Here is a 21099-nt window from a genome sequence, read left to right on the forward strand (position 1 = left end):
CCGGCATGCTAAGTCCCCACGTTCATTGCGGTCACGGGAAGTGCTTAATTTTGGCAGTTTAAAGGACACCTTCCCACACATTTCATGAAACTATCTCATGACATCCAGACGCTGCTTCTGAAAATCAAGTTCCGTGTCAGGTAGACTTGACCTGACATCTTCCTGAAGCACGACCACTACTTGATGGTGCATTTAGATTCCTACGTGTTAGATACAAGCGATCACATTCAAGATGAAAGGCTAATTTAAGAGGAAGGGCTGGGGGCCCCTCAGCGGCTCAGTCGGTTGAGCATCCAACTCCTGATTTCAGCTCAGGTCGTGGTCCTGGAATCGTGGGGTCGAGCCCCGAGCTGGGCTCTACACTGACCGTGGAGCCTGCTTGGATTCTCTCTCTTTCTCTCTCTCTGCCCCTCTCCTCTGCTCATGCTCTCAGAATAGAATAGAATAGAATAGAATAAAATAGAATAAAATAGAATAAAATATTAAAATAAAATATTAAAACAAAATATTAAAATAAAACAAAATATTAAAATAAAACAAAATATTAAAATAAAATAAAATATTAAAATAAAATATTAAAATAAAACAAAATATTAAAATAAATATTAAAATAAAATTAAAATTAAATTAAATAAAAATTAAAATTAAATAAGAAATTAAAATAAAATAAGCAATTAAAATAAGAAATTAAAGTGAAATAAAAAATAAAATAAAATAAAATAAAATAAGAGGAAGGAAACTTTGGACAATTGCCCAAGGGAAGTGTATTTTCCATACTAATTGTCAGTAGGGAACCCAGTGCCAAATTTAACAAGCAAGAAGTTGAGCGGGGATGAGGGATCCCAAATGTTTCCCGCTGTTGGTATTGCCCTGGCCTTAGGCACACTACTGAGCAAACTAGAAAGCATCACTTGTGAATCGCAGAATTAAATGGCCACCAAACTAACCCAAGTCTTGATGGGTATTTTAACAGATAAATGTGTCACTTGCATCTTCCAAACACACCAGGACCCACGTGCGGAATAACGCCATCTCATCAGTGGGATTATCGGCCAACTCGCCCATCGATGGTTTTTCTTAGCGTATGCAGACAAAAGCCATTTCCTGAATGAGCGCATCTTGATACAAAATTACCACTCATGATCTTGGGCCAACACAAAGGGCCAAATCCTGGGTTTTCCAGAATCTGCCCGTTGCCTGAAGTATGGGTCTATGTTTTCCCCCAAATGAATAATCAAGAATCCCTAATTCATTTGGAAAATTTTGTTTGTTCTCCCTACTGTGAAAAACCACTATTATAGTAAATTCCCCCAAAACAGACCTGTGTGACGTTACCACTCCTCTCTATTTCTTCTTCGTGTGTGTGTGTGTGTGTGTGTGTGTGTGTGTGTGTTTTCCCGCACCATAGAGCAGACCTTTGGAGCTTTTGGAACCTGGTTGGAAATGTTTTCTCCTCAACAGCCTTTGGGACTTTTCCCGTCTAGTTCCATATGCTTCCTTTTCTAGCAGCATTGACTTCAATTTGCCAACGTCATCCTCAACATGCCTATTCAAGTTTGGGGTTTTATCAGATTTGAAATAGAGCACCTAGGGAAAAGTTACATCTTCTGAGTCCACAGGGACCTTGGGAAGAGGGAGCGTGTCCTCTTGCGGAGGGTCGACTCTGTCCTTTGGCACATGGCCAAACTTTTTTTTTTTCTGCAAGAGACTTCTCGATCGTGCTCGATTTATTTGTATGTATTTTCTCCATCTACTTGCGGTTGTAAATGGGAGTTTTGTTTTGTTTTGTTTTGTTTTGTTTTGTTTTTTATCAGTTCCAGTTATAATTGGTCTTTACTCCCAGGAAGGAAAGCTACTTGACCTTACCTTATGTCTAACCATATTTATTTGCTTCCTCCTTTCTTGTTCTGGTACATCCCCTATCACTGTGGTCTTCAGAATGGGCCACACGGTCCCTGGGGAGGATCCAGGCACTTTCCAGGTACCACACAGGCGTGACAGCTTTAAGGGAATAATTTCCAGGTCCTCGCCTTCTGTATGTGCTCGAGCTTTGTTTTTGTTTTCAGTTTAGTTTTAGTAATGTCTACACCCAACACAGGGCTTGAACTCACGACCCCGAGATCCAGAGTCACACGCTCTTCCAACTGAGCCAGCCAGCAGCAATACCCAACAACCTGCAAGGTGTCCCCTTTTGAAATTGCCCTTCTCCTATTTAAGGGAAGAAAAGCAGTGGACAGAGGCTTTGTTTTCATTTGTTTTCGTTAAACCTCCAGGACAGGAAACCTCGGAAAAGTTCAAAATATATGCTATCTGTGCTAAGAAAATGAATGACTAGTGATTGGCAATATTGTTCAAGTGACCGGGCGTTTGCCCGTTTTTGCTTTCAACCCTTCTTCGCCCTCAAATGGAAGGAGAAATAGACCCTCCAGCTTGGAAAAAATAATTCAGTGGCACGTCACTGTAATGGATGTGCGTGTCTAAGCAACTCTGAACAAAGCCAAAGAAGGGAGCCACGTTGCTAGAAGCCTCGTTCCATTTCTATCTGGCAGTGTGAGGTTTTCCGCACTTAAATCTGTGATAAAGAAACACAGGAGGCAGAACCGTGTCTACTTGTAACCAGAAGGAAGAGCCATTCATGGAAATGTGCACAAGGGGAAAGAAAGACCCAGCTCACTGAGAGAGGCGCTGCCCCTAACAACAGATCATGAAAAATGAAATCTTATGAAAATATGTAGTATACAGGCGCCTGGATGGCTCAGTCAGTTGAGGGTCCGACTTTGGCTCAGGTCATGACCTCACCTCCGTGGGTTGGAGCCCCGCATCAGGCTCTGTGCTGAGCGCTCAGAGCCCAGAGCCTGCTTCCGATTCTGTGTTTCCTTCTCTCCCTGACCCTCCCCCACTCACACTCTCTCTCCCTCAAAAATAAAATAAACATTAAAAAGTGTTATATTTAGGAGCGTCTGGGTGGCTCCATCAGTTAAGCGTCCGACTTTGGCTCAGGTCACGATCTCACGGTCTGTGAGTTCAAGCCCCGTGTCAGGCTCTGTGCTGACAGCTCGGAGCCTGGAGCCTGTTTCGGCAGCTCAACCAAAAACAATATTGTAAAAAGCATTTTTAAGGCACTTCCAAGCACACAAAACAAAAGCAAGCTACCAATTTTATACAAGAAATGGTAAGTTTCTCTCACCTGGTCCGAGAGGCAGCTTTTTAGTCAAAAATTATATATATCTTGGAAATAATTTCCTCCAAATGGTCCGATAACACTCAAGATGAGATGATTTTATTTTATTTTTTTTTCAACGTTTATTTATTTTTGGGACAGAGAGAGACAGAGCATGAACAGGGGAGGGGCAGAGAGAGAGGGAGACACAGAATCGGAAACAGGCTCCAGGCTCTGAGCCATCAGGCAGAGCCCGACGCGGGGCTCGAACTCAGGGACCGCGAGATTGTGGCGTGGCTGAAGTCGGACGCTTAACCGACTGCGCCACCCAGGCGCCCCCAAGATGAGATGATTTTAGATGAAAGGCGAGTAAAGCCGTCTCAGCGTTTCTTCTGTACGAATTAGGCTCTTGATTGGATCATTGAAATAACATGGATTCTCATGAGAAGCAATTCTCATCCATCAGATCAGTTTTTTTCTTAATTAGTGCAATAATATACACGCTTCGGTCCTGTAGATTTGGAAGAAACGCCTAACAAGGAGAGACTGGGGCCAAATGCACATGCTAAGTAGCTTACTTGAATGTCCTAAGACACAGTTTGTAATAAAAAGAGGAAAGACAAGATGTTTTCTTCGGGTTGTCTTACACTTGGCCGTCTCATTTGGTTTCACCTGCAGAGAATTTGCTACAGATGGTACTAAGTGTAGGAAACTTCTAGCTACCACTCGTGTTGTACCAGTGTTTCCCAAACCTCTCTGAGGATAGGAATCACCTGCCCTCGGGGCGCCTGGGTGGCTCAGTCAGTTAGGCATCATCGGACCCTTGATTTCAGCTCAGGTCATTGTCTCTCGGTTTGTGAATTCGAGCCCCCCATCTGGCTCTGTGCTGATAGAATAGAGCCTGCTTGGGATTCTCTCTCTCTCCCTCTCTCTCTGCCCCATGCTCGCGCGCTCTCTCTCTCAAAATAAACAAACATAAAAAAAAAAAAAGGAATCACCTGCCCTCTTGTTGAACATATAGATTCTGCAGGCTGCCATGTGTTATCTAATCAAGTAGGTCTGCGGTGGGACCCGGAGTGTATATTTTTTATTTTTACTTATTTTTTAGGAATGTATTATTTGGAAAATATAGATTGGAAAAAAAAAAAACACTTATGCCCAGGAAAAAAATATTGTCAAAAACATACCAGATATTAAAATATTAACTGTGTTTATCTTTGGAAGATAGATCTATGGATATTACTTACGGATTCTCAGGCTAAAGAGGACAGAGCACATTAAAAAGATTTCGTGGCAGTAGTCCCACTTCAGAGATGGAAAAAAACAAGCACAGAAGCTTATTTGCAGACGTTTCAAAACAATACCTTGGGGCGCCTGGGTGGCTCGGTGGGTTAAGCGTCTGAGTCGGTTTCGGCTCAGGTCGTGATCTCACAGTTCGTGAGTTAGAGCCCCACATCGGGCTCTGTGCTGACAGTGTGGAGCCTGCTTGGGATTTCTCTCTCCCTCCCTCTCTGCCCCTCCCCTACTTGCTCTCTATCTCTCTCTCAAAATAAATAAGAAACTTAAAATAAAATAAAATAATATAAAGAACCCTTAAAATGCACCAAGAAAACAAGCCGATTAAAAAAAATGGCCCAGGGGCGCCTGCGTGGGCTCGGTGGGTTGGGCGTCCGACTTCAGCTCAGGTCACGATCTCGCGGTTTGTGGGTTCGGGCCCCGCATCGGGCTCTGTGCTGATGGCTCGGAGCCTGGAGCCTGCTTCGGATTTTGTATGTGCGTGTCTCTCTCTCCCCCTCCCCCATCGTCTCTCTCTTTCTCTGTCTCTCAAAAATAAATAAAACGTTTAAAAAAAAAAATCAGTGGCTGCCAAGTTTCCCAGTGGGTAGGGGAGAGGGAGGAACAGGTAGAGAATGCGGGATTTTCACATCAGTAAAATTACTCTGTATGATAGTAAAATGGTGAGACATGTCATGATACATCTGTCCAAACCCACAGAATGCACACCACCAAGAGCAAACCCTTGGAAACCACTAGACTCTTAGTGATGATGACGTGTCCGTGGAGGTTTATGGGTTATAACAAATGTACGGGGATATTGATAAGGGGGGTGGCCCATGCATGCGCGGGGCAGAGGTATATGGGAAATCTCTGCACCTCCCTCTCAGTTTGACTGTGAACCTAAAATTGGTCTTTTAAAATGAAGTCTTAGAGGGCACCTGGGTGGCTCAGTCAGTTAAGCGTCCGACTCCCGCTCAGGTCATGATCTCAAGGTTCGTGAGTTTGAGCCCCACGTCGGCTCTATGCTGACAGCTCGGAACCTGGAGCCTGTTTCGGATTCTGTGTCTCCCTCTCTACCCCTCCCCCACTCATGCTCTCTCTCTCTCTCTCTCTCTCTCTCTCTCTCTCTCTGCCAAAAATAAACATTAAAAATTTTTTTTAAAAGAAATATTTAAAAAATCTATAAAATACAATAAAATAAAATGAAGTCTGAGGAAACAACAGAACACCTGCATGTAAGACTAGCAAGAAATGACAATGACGGGAAAACCAGATGCCTTTGCTGACCATCAACCCATACTGTGCCATGTGGGGGTTACAAGTGCCCTTTGACAAGTTGAGAATCTATTTTCATTTCTTGGGATCTTCCCGTAAGGCGTGAGGATAAAGAGAGAAACTTGATCATTTTTCTTTTATTTTTTAAAATTTTCTTTTAATTTTTTAAAATTACTTTTTCAAGTTTATTTACTCATTTTTGAGAGAGAGAGGGAGCAAGTAGGGGTGGGGCAGAGAGAGAGGAAGACAGAGAATCCCAAGCAGGCTTCAAGCTGTCAGTGCTGAGCCCGATGCAGGGCTTGATCCCATCAATTATGAGATCATGACCTGAGCCGAAGCTGGACACTTGACTGAGCCACCCCTGCACCCCTTAAAATAAAAATCTTATTATTAAGATTATTATTAAACAATCTGAGGTCCTTACCCAGAAATAACCATTATTAGCATTTTGTGGGTATCTTCCCATCTTTTGAGGCCCATTGGGACTTTAAGACAAAATTCGAAAGAGATTGTGTGTACCGTAACTTTCTTTGTCCCACTGATAATACATAGCGAACATCCCACCATGTTTATTGATTTAAATGTCTATTTACTCCTGTGTTTGTTGCTCCGTATCATTTGTAATGATTGCATAGTTTCTCAATGAATTGATCTGTGTTTACTAAGCATTTTGTAGGCAGCAGGCACTGTTCTAACAAGCGTGGATTAAGTCTCTTTAAAAAAAATTGTAGCTGACAATGTTGTGTTTGCTTCAGGTGTCTAACATAGCGATCTGACAATTCTACACGCTAAGCTGTGAGCATTAGATAACTGTGGTTCCCATCTGCCACCATACGCCATTACTACAGTGTTACTGACTCTATCGCTACACTGTACTTTTCATCCCCCTGATTTATTTTACAACTGGGAAGTTCGTATCTCTTAATCCCCCTTCGCCTAGTTTGCCCATCTCCCCGCCCCTCACGCCCCAGTTTTTCCACATCCATCTTGTTACTGTCTTTTGTGTTCTTTTTAAAGTTTATTTTGAGAGAGAGAGAGAGAGAGCAAGTGGGGGAAGAGGAGAGAGAGAGAGAGAGAGGGCAAGTGGGGGAAGAGGAGAGAGAGAGAAAGAGAGAGAGAGAGAGAGAGAGAGAGAGAGAATCCCAAGCAGGTTCCCAGCTGTCAGCACAGAGCCCAGCCTGTGGCTCGATCCCATGAACCGTGAGATCATGACCTGAGCCTAAATTAAGAGTTTAACCACTGAGCCACCCAGTACCCTCCACTTTGCTCATTTTAAAAACTGGATTGTCTTTTCATTGTTGAGTTTTAAGAATTTTGCTCATTTGGGTTGTTTTTGTTTTTGTTTTTTTTGTAAGCTCTACACCCAAAATGGGGCTTGAACTCATGACCTCAACATCAGGAGTCACATGCTCTACCCACTGAGCCAGACAGGTGCCCCTTGTTAAGAGTTGTTAATACATTCTTAATACAAGTTCCCCATCAGGTAAGAGATTTTTGAATATCCCCCCATTCAGTAGGTTGTCTTTTCACTTTTTTGCGAAGCACAAAGTTTGTTTCTAAAATTTTTTTTAATGTTTATTTTTGAGAGAGAGAAAGAGCGTGAGCAGGGAAGGGGCAGAGAGAGAGGGAGACACTGAATCTGAAGCAGGCTCCAGGCTCTGAGCTGTCAGCACACAGCCCGACGTGGGGCTCGAACTCACGGACCCTAAGATCATGACTCAAACCAAAGTCAGACGTCTAAACGACTGAGCCACCCAGGTGCCCCTACACAAAGTTTTCAATATGGATGAACTTGTTTTTCTTTTTTTTTTTTTCACTTGTGTTAAGGTGTCATAGCTCCAGAAACTAGTGCCTTAACCAAGGTCATGAAGATTTACACCTGTGTTCTCTTCCAGGGTCCCATTTGAATTATTTTTTCGTGTCCGGTGTTACATAGGATCTTTCTTTTACATCTAGATATCCAGATGTCCTAATGCCATTAGTTGAAGACCCTTTTTCCCATTGTCTTGATAGACTTGTCAATCAGCATACAAGTAAGGGGTTATTTTCTGGACTCTCTATTCTATGCCACGGGTCTGTATGTGTAGTTCTTCTAGCTCCCTCCCGTGGTTTCCATTAGCATTTCCCTCCAAACACACACATTCTAAGCTTAACACTCAGTTATCGGCAGAGGGCAAGTTCCCGAGCCTCTGGACCCCCTCCTCCTCGGGGCCGAACACAGCCCCTATTCCAAAATTCTGGGGCCGTCACAAACTAGACCGGGGCTCTCTTGAAGTTCAAAGCTGTGCTGTATGCATTAGTTTCTCAAGCCCAGCCCCACACCCGGCAGGTTGTAGGAACTTGGTGGTTAAACGGCAGGTAGATGAGTGGCCAAACGAAGGAAATGAACACTGATGTAACCCGGCAGCTGAATGGCTAGTTCTGACTCTGTGCCACCGTGAGGCTGAGGACCCTGAGGAAACGATTTTATGGGAAAATCTGTACAGAAAAGTTGGGTATCAAATTCACATCATCAGCTAGTTTCTTCTGAAAGGCTTAAGAGCCAGGTTTTTAGGGGACTCAAAAGAATACATATGGCCTGAATACTTCCTGGGTATTTCAAGTATAGAAAATGCCCCCAACTGAGTCAAACAGATGCTAATCCCCCTTTTTTTAAGCTTATGTATTTATTTTTAGAGAGACACAGAGACAGCTCAAGCAGGGGAGGGGCAGAGAGAGAGGGAGAGAGAGAGACAGAGGAAGAAATCCAAGCTGACGCCCCACTGTCACCGCAGAGCCCGACGGAGGACTCGAACCCGTGAAACCGTGAGGTCACGACCTGAGGCACAACCAAGCTTAACCAACTGGGCCACTCAGGCGCCCCCGGATGTTGATCCTTTTAAGACAGCATTGGACTAAGACGTCGAGTCTGTGGTTAAACATAAGCACCCACTTTGCCATTTTCTCTCCGAGACCATCATCCTGAAGTCATCGCTATAACCCAAATTATATCTGTGGTCCTTCATCACACGCATGAATTCCTTCAAGACCCAAGGCTTGATGAGGGCTTCTGATGGTGTGTAAAGTCCTGCTGAGAATCTTGGTGCCGTACATGTACACAGGGAAAACCGTAGCAATTTGAGGAGAAAGAAATGTGGGTGGTACAGAACCTTCAAACATCTAGTAAAACGGCCAAATATTTCTTGGCTGGTTAAACCCTTCAACGCCTGTGAACTGGAAGGGGCCAGGGCAAGGGTCTGGGGTCGGTAATAAGATAGCAGGACTCAACCGATTCCTTTGGTCCCTCATTTTTATTATTTCTCAAGGAGACTATGAGATACGATGTGATCTTCACTAAACAGTGAGGCTGTCTTAAATACAAAACATTTAAAAATATTTTTGCAGGGGGGGTGGCTCAGTCAGTTGAGCATCTGACTCTTGATTTCGGTCAGGTCAGGTCACGATCTCACCGGTTTGTGAGTTCGAGCCCCACGTTGGGCTCTGCGCTGACAGCACGGAGCCTGCCTGGGATTCTGCCTCTCAAAATAAATAAACTTCAAAAGTTTTTTTGATGGTTATTATGGTTCCTTAAAAAAAAAAAAAAAAAAAAGAAAGAAAGAAAAAGAACCAAAATTCAAGTATTTCTTCAGAAAGGTTGCATGACATTTCTCCCACCAGACCCGGTTTTGTCCCTTGAATCTCCACGGCATGGCGGATGGGTCCAGAAACCCAGCACTGACTCCCAGTATAGTGTCAGCCACACACCCAGCCTCTTAACCCCAAGAGCGTGACTCACCGTAGCAGCGGTTTCCCGCTCCTCTCGGCCCCAGGTCGCAGCCCTATCGGCCAGCTGGGGACGCGCCTGAGCCTTAGAGACCTAGCAGCTGGATTTGTGCCTTGTTGCAATTCAGAATTTTCACCCATTCCCGAGCTGTGGTTTCCAGTTGTCAGAAAATGAGCCTCCTGCTTAAGAAGTTTAAAATAAATCTGCTGTTTTCAACATAACTTGAGTGACCCCTGATGTACAAAGGACAGGAAGGTAAGCAGCTGCCCCATTTCCAACAGGAGGAAGCCACAGACCAAAGAGATCACTTGTGTCGCAGAATCCTTATTGGTTGGGTGGAGGGTAGGTAAAAGACCGAATGCTGTCCCCTCCCCCCATCAGGTCACGTAGAGAGGAGCAGCACTGTGTACGCGATGACCCACGCCAAAGAGGACTTCACCTTCACGTCTCAAGATGTGAAACAAGGCTGGCCTGTTGCCGTGGGACGTTTCTGTGGAAAATTCAAAGCGATTGTGCTAATCCTCTATGTGAAATGTGTACTTGAAAGCTACAAGGACAGCGAAATTACAAAGTTGTGTTATTTGAGAGGATTTGAGGATTGTAAGTTAACGTCTGAAAAGCAAAAGCTCTCGCTCCTCTAACTTGATGGAAGACGGTCTGCAAGTTGACTGCTTCCCGAGCCACGTGATCCCTGAAAGCGTGCCTCACTTCGGCCTTTCCGGTAGGACAGGGAACCCGTCGCTTACCACCAGGGATGGGGGCCCTGATTCAAATCGAGGGAAAGGCCAAGCACCTGAAAAGTCACTGACTGCCTCAGAACACATTTGAGTCACCCAAATCCACAGTCCACCCTCTCCGGCTTCCTGGCCTAGAGTCGGCACACGCGAGCAAATCCACACAAGCCGAGGAAGGGTCTGGAGGAAGATGGCAAAGCTAGAAGGATTTCTGGTCTCTAGCAGGCGGGATTCAACTCCGCGTCTCTGAAAACGGCTCCCTGTTAACCGGTCTCATCAAGTGCACGCCCCCTCGGTGGCCCCGGCCCGGCCGACTACCACCAACGTCGACTATTTGATTCCGAAACCCGCCGAGGGCTTCTTGTAAGTTGCACAGCTGAGTGCCAGGCAGCGAGCCCCTCCCTGCCGGCGGACAAGGGCTGGGAAGGTTCGCACAAACTAGGGTAATGGAGCCTAGGCAAAACCCACAGTGATGGCAGACGGGGACAGGGGTCACATCGCAGGGATTCAAGGAAAACCAACAAGATAGGGAGCACCAAGAGTTTACTCAGAAGCCAATGTTACACTTTAATAACAAGCAACCACACAGAAGCACTGTATTTTCCCTCTGTTACATTAGCAAATACATGGAAAAGCAACTTAAAAAAACGAGTCTCCTTCACAACTACTCCTTCCCACGCCCACAAACATCCGTCAGAATTGCTTGCGGAGGTTTTAACAAGTATTTAAGTCTGGGCCTCACTCCTGGAGGAGACTGCGCCGGGCAGGGGCGGGATCCAGGCATTTTTTAAAAAGCTCTTTAGGGAGTCTGGAGGATTCCTTCTGCTTGAGTCTCTGATTTTTAGGTCGACTGGGGCACTCTGGACTTTTTGGGCCACTGTTTGGGGGCGTGGGGGGCTTTTTTCGCAGACTTACTAGGAGTAGTGAAGAACTTGGCCCCTGGCTTTTTGGTCACCTGTCTTGGGTCTTTTTTGCCCAGTGTAGAGTTTTGTTCTTTTCCCGCCTCTTCTTTGATTCTTGGCTTCTTGCCCGGGCTGCTACCTGGGGTCTTGGGCTCCACAGCCTTCGGGGTCTCAAAACTGGGAAGGGCCTTTCTCTTCTTCCCACGAGGTGCGCTGGGATTGGGACTCTTTTTCGGAGACTTCTTTCCTGCGGCTGGTTTTTGCATCTAAGAAAAATAAGAGTTAAGTGCAGGGAAAAACGGCCCCTGACAATGGAACTCCGAGAGTGACCGTCTTCACCAGGTCTGAAAGGTTTTATAGGCAGGACCCAGCACCCAAGCTTGCCCTTGCCCTGGTACATTTCCAAAGATTAATCATGTGGTGATCCGGGACTCACTGTCAGAAACTGAACCACTGCCCAAATGTCTGCCCCGGCCTACTTTTGAAAACCACAGGCGATGTGTCCCAGAATTATTAACATGACCACCCCTCCCCTGAATCCGAGATACACAGACGAATGTGTTCACTGCACATCACTCCAATACAGGGCAAAGGAAGCCCCTCCCAGGCTTCTCGGTCTACCTGGTAAGTTTCATCTATGACCTTGGGATCTTTGCTACGACAGATTCTGCTGGAAATACACTAGGGACAAACAATGCCCCGTCCTTGCAATGCCTCTTACACGCATGGCTCAGCGGGGCCTGCCTGACACACGGGGGCACTGAAGCCATCGGCCACTAGCACCAATAGAAATACCTCTCTGTTTCCTTTCGCTGGAGTCCTCTCTATTGGTACCAGTTGAGGGAGCTCCTCTTCGGATTCGTCCTGCACTTTATTCTGGGCTTTTACTCGACTGCTCTCTTTCTTCCCACACGCTCGGGCCTCCTTCGGGGGTGCGGGGTCTTTCACCGGAGCACCGCCAGTTCCAGGGCCTGCCTCCTCTTTCTTTGGGGCCGACGAGGCCTTTCTGGCCTGCTTCGTAAGCCTTTTGCTTCTTTTCTTCTCCTTTTGTTTTTCACGATACTCTTTTTGTTTTTCTTTTTTCTTTAATTCCTACCAAAACACCAAACAAAAAACCCAGTAACAAAAAAGCCACACCAAACTCCAAGCCTAACTTTAGTAGGGAACACACTTGTTGGTCAATAAATAGCAAAGACTTAGAACCTGCAATGCTCATTATTCATAAGCTTCTGGAAAGTGCCTTGATCTGTGGCAACTCTAAGCAAACAAACCACAACACCAGCACTGGAACCTCAATTGCACTTGGCTCTGACTCACAGAACTACATATGGGACTTGGAAGCAATGAGGTGTGCAGTCAGAGCTTCTGCAAGGTGATCTGATTTATAGGTGAATTAAGAATTATCCTAGGGATGCCTGGGTGGCTCAGTCGGTTTGAGTGTCCAACTCTTGAATTCGGCTCAGGTTGTGATCCTAGGGTTGTGGGATCAAGCCCTGCATTAGGCTCTGTGCTTTGTGCGGACTGTGCTTAAGGTTCGTTCTCCCTCTCCATCCCTCCCTCCCTCCCTTCTCTCTCCTGCTCTCTCTCTCTCTCTCTTCCCCTCTCTCTCTGTCCCTCCCTGGCCTGTGAGCGCGCGCGCGCGCGCACACACACACACACACACACACACACTCTTTCTCTCTCTCAAATAAAAAAAAAAAAAAAAACGTAAAAGGAAAAAAAAAATAATTATCCTAAATTGTAGAGTATTCTGATGTGAATTACATCTCAAAACAGTTTTAAGAAAAAAAAACTGATAATTTTTCCCTACTTCAGACTGGGGCAGCAGTTAGATTAAGAAGTTTATAGAACTAGGGGTCCACTGACCTTACCACAGACCACTGTTAAATGACCCCCATAATAGTGTGTAAATTCCATGTTAGCCAACAATTCCAACATTTTTGCAAACTCCTCAAATCAATGTGCTGACAGATGGCAAAAAAAATTCACGTGTCCTGCTTCTGATAATGGCAGTCTTTTATTTTGGGTCATTCTCCCAATGAAAACAAGTAAAAGTGGGATGAAATACTTAAAATTTTTTTTTCTTAAAGGCATCAATGAACGAACTACCTGTGAGACATCTAAAATAAGGACCCCATGGGTAAGTGAGTCCAGAAGCAAATTTTGCTGTGAGTACTGGCTAATCAATAATTTTTGTTTTAACAGGGGGTGGGGTGGGTGGAAAGAAATCAAACTCCAGTGTCCACACCAGGCAGGGGTCCTAGGAGGAACCCCCCCGCAATAAGCTGGGACCCCACTGAGTCATGCTCTCAGGGCGAAGATGAACAGAGGTGGAGGAGTGCAGATTCTTGGCATGGTTTGCTCCGAATCACTCAGGGAATCTCAAGCCTTTGATCTGCCTTCAGGGAGTCCCAGGCCAAGGTCCAGAGACTTAAATGGAAATCTTCTAGAGAAAGATCTTCACCCTACACCTCAAATTAGTTCTACAAATAATTTTCCAATGCGACGACCGCGACATGGTCAAAGATGACCGAGTCCACAAGGAACCAAAGGGCACAGAGAACAGGCTGGGATACCAGGATCTCCACTACTCGAATGACCAGACAGTGAAGCAACTGTGCTTAAAGTGTTCCAACAATTAAGGTGAACAGGAGGACTGACAGGTAACAGGAAATTAAAAGAAGTAAAGCCAGTGTGAAAAAGAACAAACATACAACTTCCAGAAGCAGGGGGTGGGGGGGATGGGGGGGGTGTAATTAAAATACCAAAATTAAAAACCCAATGAACATGATTAACATGGCTAAAAAAAAAAAAAGGTGGGGGGCGCCTGGGTGGCTTAGTCGGTTAAGCATCTGACTTCGGCTCAGGTCATGATCTCGTGGTTTGTGAGTTCGAGCCCCGTGTCGGGCTCTGTGCTGACAGCTCAGAGCCCAGAGCCTGCTTCAGATTCCGTGTCTCCCTCTCTCTCTGCCCTCCACCGCTCACGCGGTCTCTAACATAAATAAACATTAAAAAAAAAAAAAAAAGGGGCGCCTGGGTGGCGCAGTCGGTTAAGCGTCCGACTTCAGCCAGGTCATGATCTCACGGTCCGTGGGTTCGAGCCCCGCATCGGGCTCTGGGCTGATGGCCCAGAGCCTGGAGCCTGTTTCCGATTCTGTGTCTCCCTCTCTCTCTGCCCCTCCCCCGTTCATGCTCTGTCTCGCTCTGTCCCAAAAATAAATTAAAAAAAAAAAAAAAAGTTGGAAAAAAAAAAAAAAAAAAAAAACCGTCACCAAACTAGGAGACTGGTCCAAAACAGAGCAAAAATAGCAAAATAATTTTCTCTCGTTCTACCGATAGCACTAAAAGCCTACAGACCCAAACTGATGGCTATCTGTTAGCCTCACGCAATCATCAAATCTGTCCACAGGAAAGTTCTTAACACGCTCGATTTTGGTTTTCTTTCAGCCCCTCCTGCCGCTACACAGGCCCCTACCGAGCTGACTCACCCCACTCAAGGGAAACCAAAAATGATCAACGAGCACAAGATATTTACATCATACCTCAATATACTTCATTCACACCACCATGAAGTGATCTCGGAGGAAAGCGGGAACAAGGCACCTAAAAGCACGAGCTCTGGAAACCGCGGAAGGTCAGGCACGAACGGAACCCGCTCTCCTTGGGCCACGCTCATGCCTGCGAGGAAGCCCACCTGGTGTTTCAAGTTCGACTCACCTTCTTCTTCTGACTGGGAGTGCGCACTCCTTTGGCTTCGCCCTGACAGCTGACAAACGACGAAAAGATGGGAAGCGAAGCGGACCTCTCGGTTTTCACATACAGGAGCTTCACGCTCTCCCACTTCTGCAACAGAGACAAGAACGACACTGTCGGTCCACGTCCCGTTTCTCCCGCGCGAACCACCGAATGCTGCACCTGTTAAGACCGCACCTCTGGCAGCTTCTGGGACAGCCTCTTCGTGACCGCGATGATGTTATCGATGATGTGCTGGACCTCCATTCCCGTGTGACCAACGCGGATGGTACTGAAACGTAACACGGCAGCAGACAGGAAGGTTTTTAAGAATAAGTTGTTTAAGCAATAATAATGATTTGTTTCTTGGGGAGCCTGGGTGGCTCAGTCGGTTAAGTGTCCGACTTGGACTCAGGTCCTGATCTCATAGTCCTTGAGTTCGGGCCCCGTGTCGGGCTCTGTGCCGACAGCTCAGCGCCTGGAGCCTGCTTCGGATTCCTCCCCGCCTCTCTCTCTCCCTCTCTCTGTCCCTCCCTGCTTGTGTGCTCTCTCTCTCACTCTCTCAATAATAAATTAACATTAGAAAAATATATGAAAAAAAATTTTTGTTTTTCAAAATGCAGCACAGGCAGGTATATGAGAAATCTAAATACACAATCCTAAAAAGAAATGTAAAGTAGAAACATTATAATCTTTAGGGTTTCAACAGATTTTAGATTCTCTCTCTTGCTCTCTCTCTGCCCCGCCCCATGCTTGTACGCACATGGGCATGCTCTCTCTCAAAATGAATAAAGAAATGTTTATTTAAGGTCACCTGGGTGGCTCAGTCGGTTAAGCGTCTGACTTTTGGCTTGGGCTCAGGTCATGATCTCACAGTTCGTGAGTTCGAGCTCCTTGTCAGGCTCTGCACTGACAGTGCAGAGGCTGCTTGGGATTCTCTCTCCCCCTGTCTGACCCTTCCCGGCTTGTGTGCATGGGCGCTCGCTCACTCTCTCTCAAAAACTAAATACTTCTAAAAATAAAAATAAATAAACATTTTTAAAAGGGGGGGGGGCGCGCCTGGGTGGCTCAGTCAGTTAAGCCTCTGACTCTGGATTTCAGTTCATGAGCTCTCGGTTCAGGAGTATGAGCTCAGTGTTGGGCTCTGTGCTGTCAGTGCGAGGCCTGCTTGTGATTCTCTGTCTATACATATTCTGTATACCCTCAGTCCTATATAGAGAACACTGATACAGACCATTTACATCACTGTGGAAAGCTCTAAGGGGCAGCTGCTTCCAGAGAATGACATGCTTGGTAGGGATGGACTTTAGTTTCAACAGAAGGATCTGGTTTTCATTCACACCATCTCGTAAGAAACAGCTTACAAAATTATTGCCGAATAAACAGGAGACTAAACAGGCACACACGAACACCTTTTCCCTACCTGCAAGAACCACTTTTTGAGATGTTCAAGACAGTCCCGCCTATACAGGTGTTGATCTCCTTGGATAAATTCTTGGCCAGAAGGTTTACAGGAACGGGAACCCTGTAACGACACGCAGGCGCTTGGAGCACAGTGCACGCGCACGGATGACGTCCACGGGGCTCAGACGCAGCCACTGCGAAGCAACCTACTTCTTTCTGTGATAGAAGTGTCGCCCCAGGTGCGACGGCAGGAGCCGCCGGATTCTCGCATCAGTGAGGAAGAAGTCAAAGCTGCCCAGCAGGCGAAGCTTGGCTTCATAGGGTTTGTATTCCGTCTTTAAAGTTCGCAGAGGGATGATCTAGAAACATAAGAGGAAAAACCCCAAAAGTTAAGGACTTGACCAAGAAGGAGAAACACTCAAGCGGTAACTTGGGTCTGAATCTTAAATCGTCATAGAGCCACACAGTTCAGTCAACCTGCGGCGAGAACGCGCGACGTGCCGGGAGCTGGGCTCACCGATGGAGGCACAAATGGGCTGGGACCCACATCAAGAAAGGACACCGGTGACTACAAGCCACGACAGTGACCTAACGGAGAAGTCTTTTGTGAAGTCTTCAAGATAATAAAGGTACTGCTGTACCTGTGAGCTCTGGGGTCAAGAAACCTCAACAGCTCATCCATCACAGAGAAGATGAAGCCGTCCTACCAAAGCCAGTGAGAACCGAAAAGAAAAAAATCAAATTAAAACTTCAATTCCCAGGGGCACCTGACCGGCTCAGTCAGTGAAGCGGGCAACTCCTGATCTTGGGGTTATAAGTTCAAGCCCCACGTTGGGTACAGAGATTGCTGAAGAACAAAATCCTTGAAAACTAAAAAAAAACAAAAAACTAAAATCCCTAGGAAAGAAATACTAGATTATAAGGTAGTGCAGGAATATATGATTTAGCACTTCAGTCAAAAGAGTGAATCAGATCTTTTCATTGCCCTGAAAATATTAACCACTCCTGACCTGAGAAATGGTTTTAATTCCATGTTTGTTCAAAAGCTTCTTGTAAAACCGTTCTGTCTTTTCAGGAGTTAAATTGGGTTCATCCTTGGTAAGTAAACAAATATCTGTTAAATCTGATCGAATACCGTGAGGCAAGGACCTGCAAAATACATGAGAAGGAAGTGAGGGATAAAGCATTATAACGGACAAAATATACGTTTCTACTCCACAGAATACACAATAAATTCAGTCACTTCAACAAACTTCATTCATGCTAAGCAAATACTCTACCAAGAACATTTAAAAATACATCTAGTTTTCAGCAGTCTGGACAGATTTAAGATTCAAGTAAATCATCACAAATACCCAGCATCCAAAATATCAATTAATATTTGAGATATAACCAGACTTAACATATAATCAAAGATCCCCAAGGCAGCGCACACGCAGTTATCATTATTTTATACGATGCTACAAATGCATGTGTTCTAAAATGTGAACAACCTGGTTTCATGAGGACAGTTCTGCTTCAGAACTTTACCCTGCAGAAAACCCTGGATTCCATAAACAACATAACCCTTAAGAGCTGAACAGAAGGGGCGCCTGGGTGGCTCAGTCGGTTGAGCAACTGACTTTTGATCTCAGCTCAGGTCCTGATCTCATGATTCATGAGATTGAGCCCCTTGTCGACCTCAGCACGGGAGCCTGCTTGGGATTCTCTCTCCCTCTCTGCCCTTCCCCTGAAATAAACTTAAAAAAAAAAAAAAAAAAAAAAGGCTGAACAAACCAACAAGGACCAGAAAACTTATGTTTTTTTTTGACAGGAGACAAAAGGACCCCACAGAGGCAGGGGTGCCAGAGAGAACACAGGACATGTTATATACATATATATATATATTTTTTAGTATAATTATGTCCCAAATATTACATGGGACCTACTTATACGAAAAAATTACTTCTATTTTTATTTGCTAAGTCTGGCAACTCTGCAGAGAAGGGATCTCTGACCTAAAAGTCCTAGAGCAAGAAGAATGTGTGATCACCATAGATTTGTTTTCCAGAAGGAGCTCACTGCCGTCTGTAACCATCTCTGCATGTAGGAGCCAGTCGGGGACCTCACGAGTCTAGCTTGAAACTAACGTGACATGGAAAGATAACAGAATGTATACAAATACAAAAGCTGTATTAATTTATTCTAAACCCAGGTTTCAGATTCAACAGAACTGTGCATCAATCCCCAGAAAACTGGTGACATTTTTAGAAAATTTAAGCATGTGTGAATTCTTCTTTTTTTTTAAGGCACAATTACACATTTCAACTCATATTTTTATTTTGAATTTGCAAAATGTGCACTAGAAACAAAAGGGCGATGGTTACAGACACACAGAACGACCAAGCCGGTAACACAGGCAAAGGCAGAAAATCAGAACTTACAATCTGACCCTCAGTTCTTTACTTGGAATCTTCCATAACACCACCATTAAAAAGAAATTTTCATTCTCATTCAGAAGCAATCCATTCGCGTTTTTCCTGGACTTGGAATGTGCCAACAGAGCTTCCACTGCCTTTCTTATCTGCAACGTGGAGATACACGAACAAATTCATTCTCAATCTGATTTATGATTTAGCATTTGCCCCCTCCTCGCGTCTATTTTTCCTTTTTTTTTTTTTTTTTTTCCTCCTCAAATTCTATTTTAATGGGCAACCTCCATAACCATCTCTATCAGGATCCTGCAATTTGGGATCAGAGGAATGTCAGACTCATCAGAAACCACCTAAGGATCCAGTCAGCACCCGTCTACAGAAAAGAGCCTCTTTCTTCCACGTTAAGGCGACTATCGCGCCAGGTGGGAGCATGCTTCCCGGGAACTGGGTGGCGAAGGCGGCAATGCCAGGAAAAGGGCAACACGCAACTAGCGTATACGGGGGCCATTACTATATGCCAGGGACCTGACCGAGACCAGCAGAGACACTTTCTTTAAACCCAAGGTCACGGAGGCTTGCAAAATTACCCGATCTGCCAAAGTCAAAGGGTAGGGGAACAGAGCCGGGTGGATCTCACGCCGGAACCCCAGGCTGTACCTGCATCCACCTGGAGGGCCAGGCCGCAGGGCTGGGGGCGACGAGCGCCTCCCCGAACGCAGGAGGAGCGGGCAGGCTGAGCGCGACGCGACACGGCGACCCTCTTCCCAAAGCTCCGGGGACGTCGGCGAGGGCCAGGGGCCCGGCCCGGCCCCCCGCGTCTCGCACGGCCGTGGCCACCCCGCCTCCCAGCCCCCCTCCCCACGGGACCACTCACCTGCCCTTGGTCCAGCTGATCCAGGGAGGCAGGGGTCTCTGGAGCGGTGGCTGAGGCCGCGGTTGAGGAGGAGGGTGGGGTGGAAGCCGAACCCTCCATTTCGTTCCCACCTCGTGCAGACGCTCGCGCGGTACCGGCAGGGCTCCCTGTGCGCACGCGCGAGCCCAGGCCCGCAGCCGGAAGTTGGGGGGCGGGACCGGGCCCTGATGTCACGTCCGGGAGCGCGGGGTCAGGCCCGGGGATGTGGCACCGGCGAGGTTTGGCGGCTGCGCCGGCTGTCCGAGTCTCCGTCGTCAGGCGCGGGAGCGGCCTCGGTGACACCTGGCTCTCATTCTGTACCGAGCGACTCGAGCGAGCGCCTGGAACTGGAGGAGGAGGCCTGGCCCGCCGCCCACCTGCCCCACCGCCGCCGCGCCTTGGGAGGCCGACGCGGTGGGGGCGCGAGCCGTGAGCCAGCGCCGGTCTCTCCTGGGCCTCGGCTCCCAGAAAGGCGGGAGGTCAGCGCAGGTACGCGGAAGCGTGCAGGCTGGACCACCCGCGGCCGCAGAAGGTAGAGTCCCCCGCCTGTCCGCAGCCCCAGTGGTGGCCGCTGTTCCCTGTTCCCCTGGAGCCTTGCGGGGATGTTCCTAGGCACGTCTAGAAACGACTCTTTTTCTTCTTTATGGATGATGGGTTTAAACTTAATCTTTTTTTTTTTTTTTTTTTTTTTTAGACAAATCGTAGCCTCGTAGACCCATTCTTTGTTCTGCACGTTGCCTTTCCCTCCGAATGCTTATTTCTTGGAGGTTGTCTGTGCCGCTACCTCATGCCCTGCCTCATTTTTAAAAACTGCCCAGTGGCCTTCCATCATGTGAATAAACAGTTTATTTAGGAGGTTTTGGTGAACGTGCGGGATGGTTCTAGTCTTTTTGCAACCAGCTTTGGGCATTTTTGAGAGATGAAAGAACGGGAGTAGGGGGCTTTCCATGTCTCTTGCTTCCCAAAAAACCCTCCTTCCATATTGCAAAGCTGGAAGAAGGCATGTTCTGCTGCTGGTCCCTGGTAGTGACTTTGTCCGGCATCAGCTTGTAGAAGAAATGTTCTTAAATCATTGATACCCACTGTTATTTGTCTATTCTGGAATGTTGTGTAAGATGGAATTCGTTTTAGCACAGTATTATGAGTTGTTACGTTAGGCCTCGTGTATCAGCGTTTTCTGGTATTCTGAGAGGAGCGTTAGGGATGTCACATGTGTCACTTGAATTCAAGTTTGCGAGCCAGATTTCTAGACCAAAGGAAAGGCATGAATTCAGGTACAGGAGCAGGGTGATGTTTGCACGTGGTATTAAGAGGCTGGAGAAGGGCCATGCAGAGGGGAGGGATGGGAGATGGGGCTAGAATGGTAGGTTAGGGAACTAATGCATTTCCAAGGCTGATGGCTTGTCTGTACCTTGGAGAAAACTATACATACAAGATTGTTCAATTGCTGGATTGTGATTTAAAAAATGATTCACAGGGGCACCTGGGTGGCTCAGTCCGTTAAGCATCCGACTTTGGCCCAGGTCATGATCTCATGGTGGTGAG

General features: G+C 46.4%; 1 protein-coding gene across 1 annotated transcript; it reads right to left on the reverse strand.

Moving 5' to 3' along the window:
- Nucleotides 1-10736: 10736 nt before the first annotated feature.
- RSL1D1 (ribosomal L1 domain containing 1) lies at nt 10737-19696 on the reverse strand. Its single transcript, XM_030301104.2, has 9 exons — nt 19537-19696; nt 18672-18811; nt 17259-17397; nt 16459-16607; nt 16268-16369; nt 15043-15136; nt 14830-14955; nt 11908-12204; nt 10737-11378 (listed from the first exon to the last, which is right to left on the reverse strand). Exons 1-9 carry the CDS (start codon nt 19633-19635, stop codon nt 11052-11054), a joined length of 1473 nt encoding a protein of 490 aa, XP_030156964.1. The 5' UTR covers nt 19636-19696; the 3' UTR covers nt 10737-11051.
- Nucleotides 19697-21099: the final 1403 nt, after the last annotated feature.

Source organism: Lynx canadensis, chromosome E3 (assembly GCF_007474595.2).
Source record: "Lynx canadensis isolate LIC74 chromosome E3, mLynCan4.pri.v2, whole genome shotgun sequence".
NCBI lineage: Eukaryota > Metazoa > Chordata > Mammalia > Carnivora > Felidae > Lynx > Lynx canadensis.

Excerpts from the sequence above, each read along its gene's own strand:
- RSL1D1 (XM_030301104.2), bottom strand. The coding sequence starts at position 19,635 with ATGGAGGGTTCGGCTTCCACCCCACCCTCCTCCTCAACCGCGGCCTCA. Across the intron at positions 18,812-19,536 it reads ATCAGCTGGACCAAGGGCAG|ATAAGAAAGGCAGTGGAAGC; the intron begins GTGAGTGGTCCC and ends TCCACGTTGCAG. Across the intron at positions 16,370-16,458 it reads CACTTCTATCACAGAAAGAA|GGTTCCCGTTCCTGTAAACC; the intron begins GTAGGTTGCTTC and ends GTGTCGTTACAG.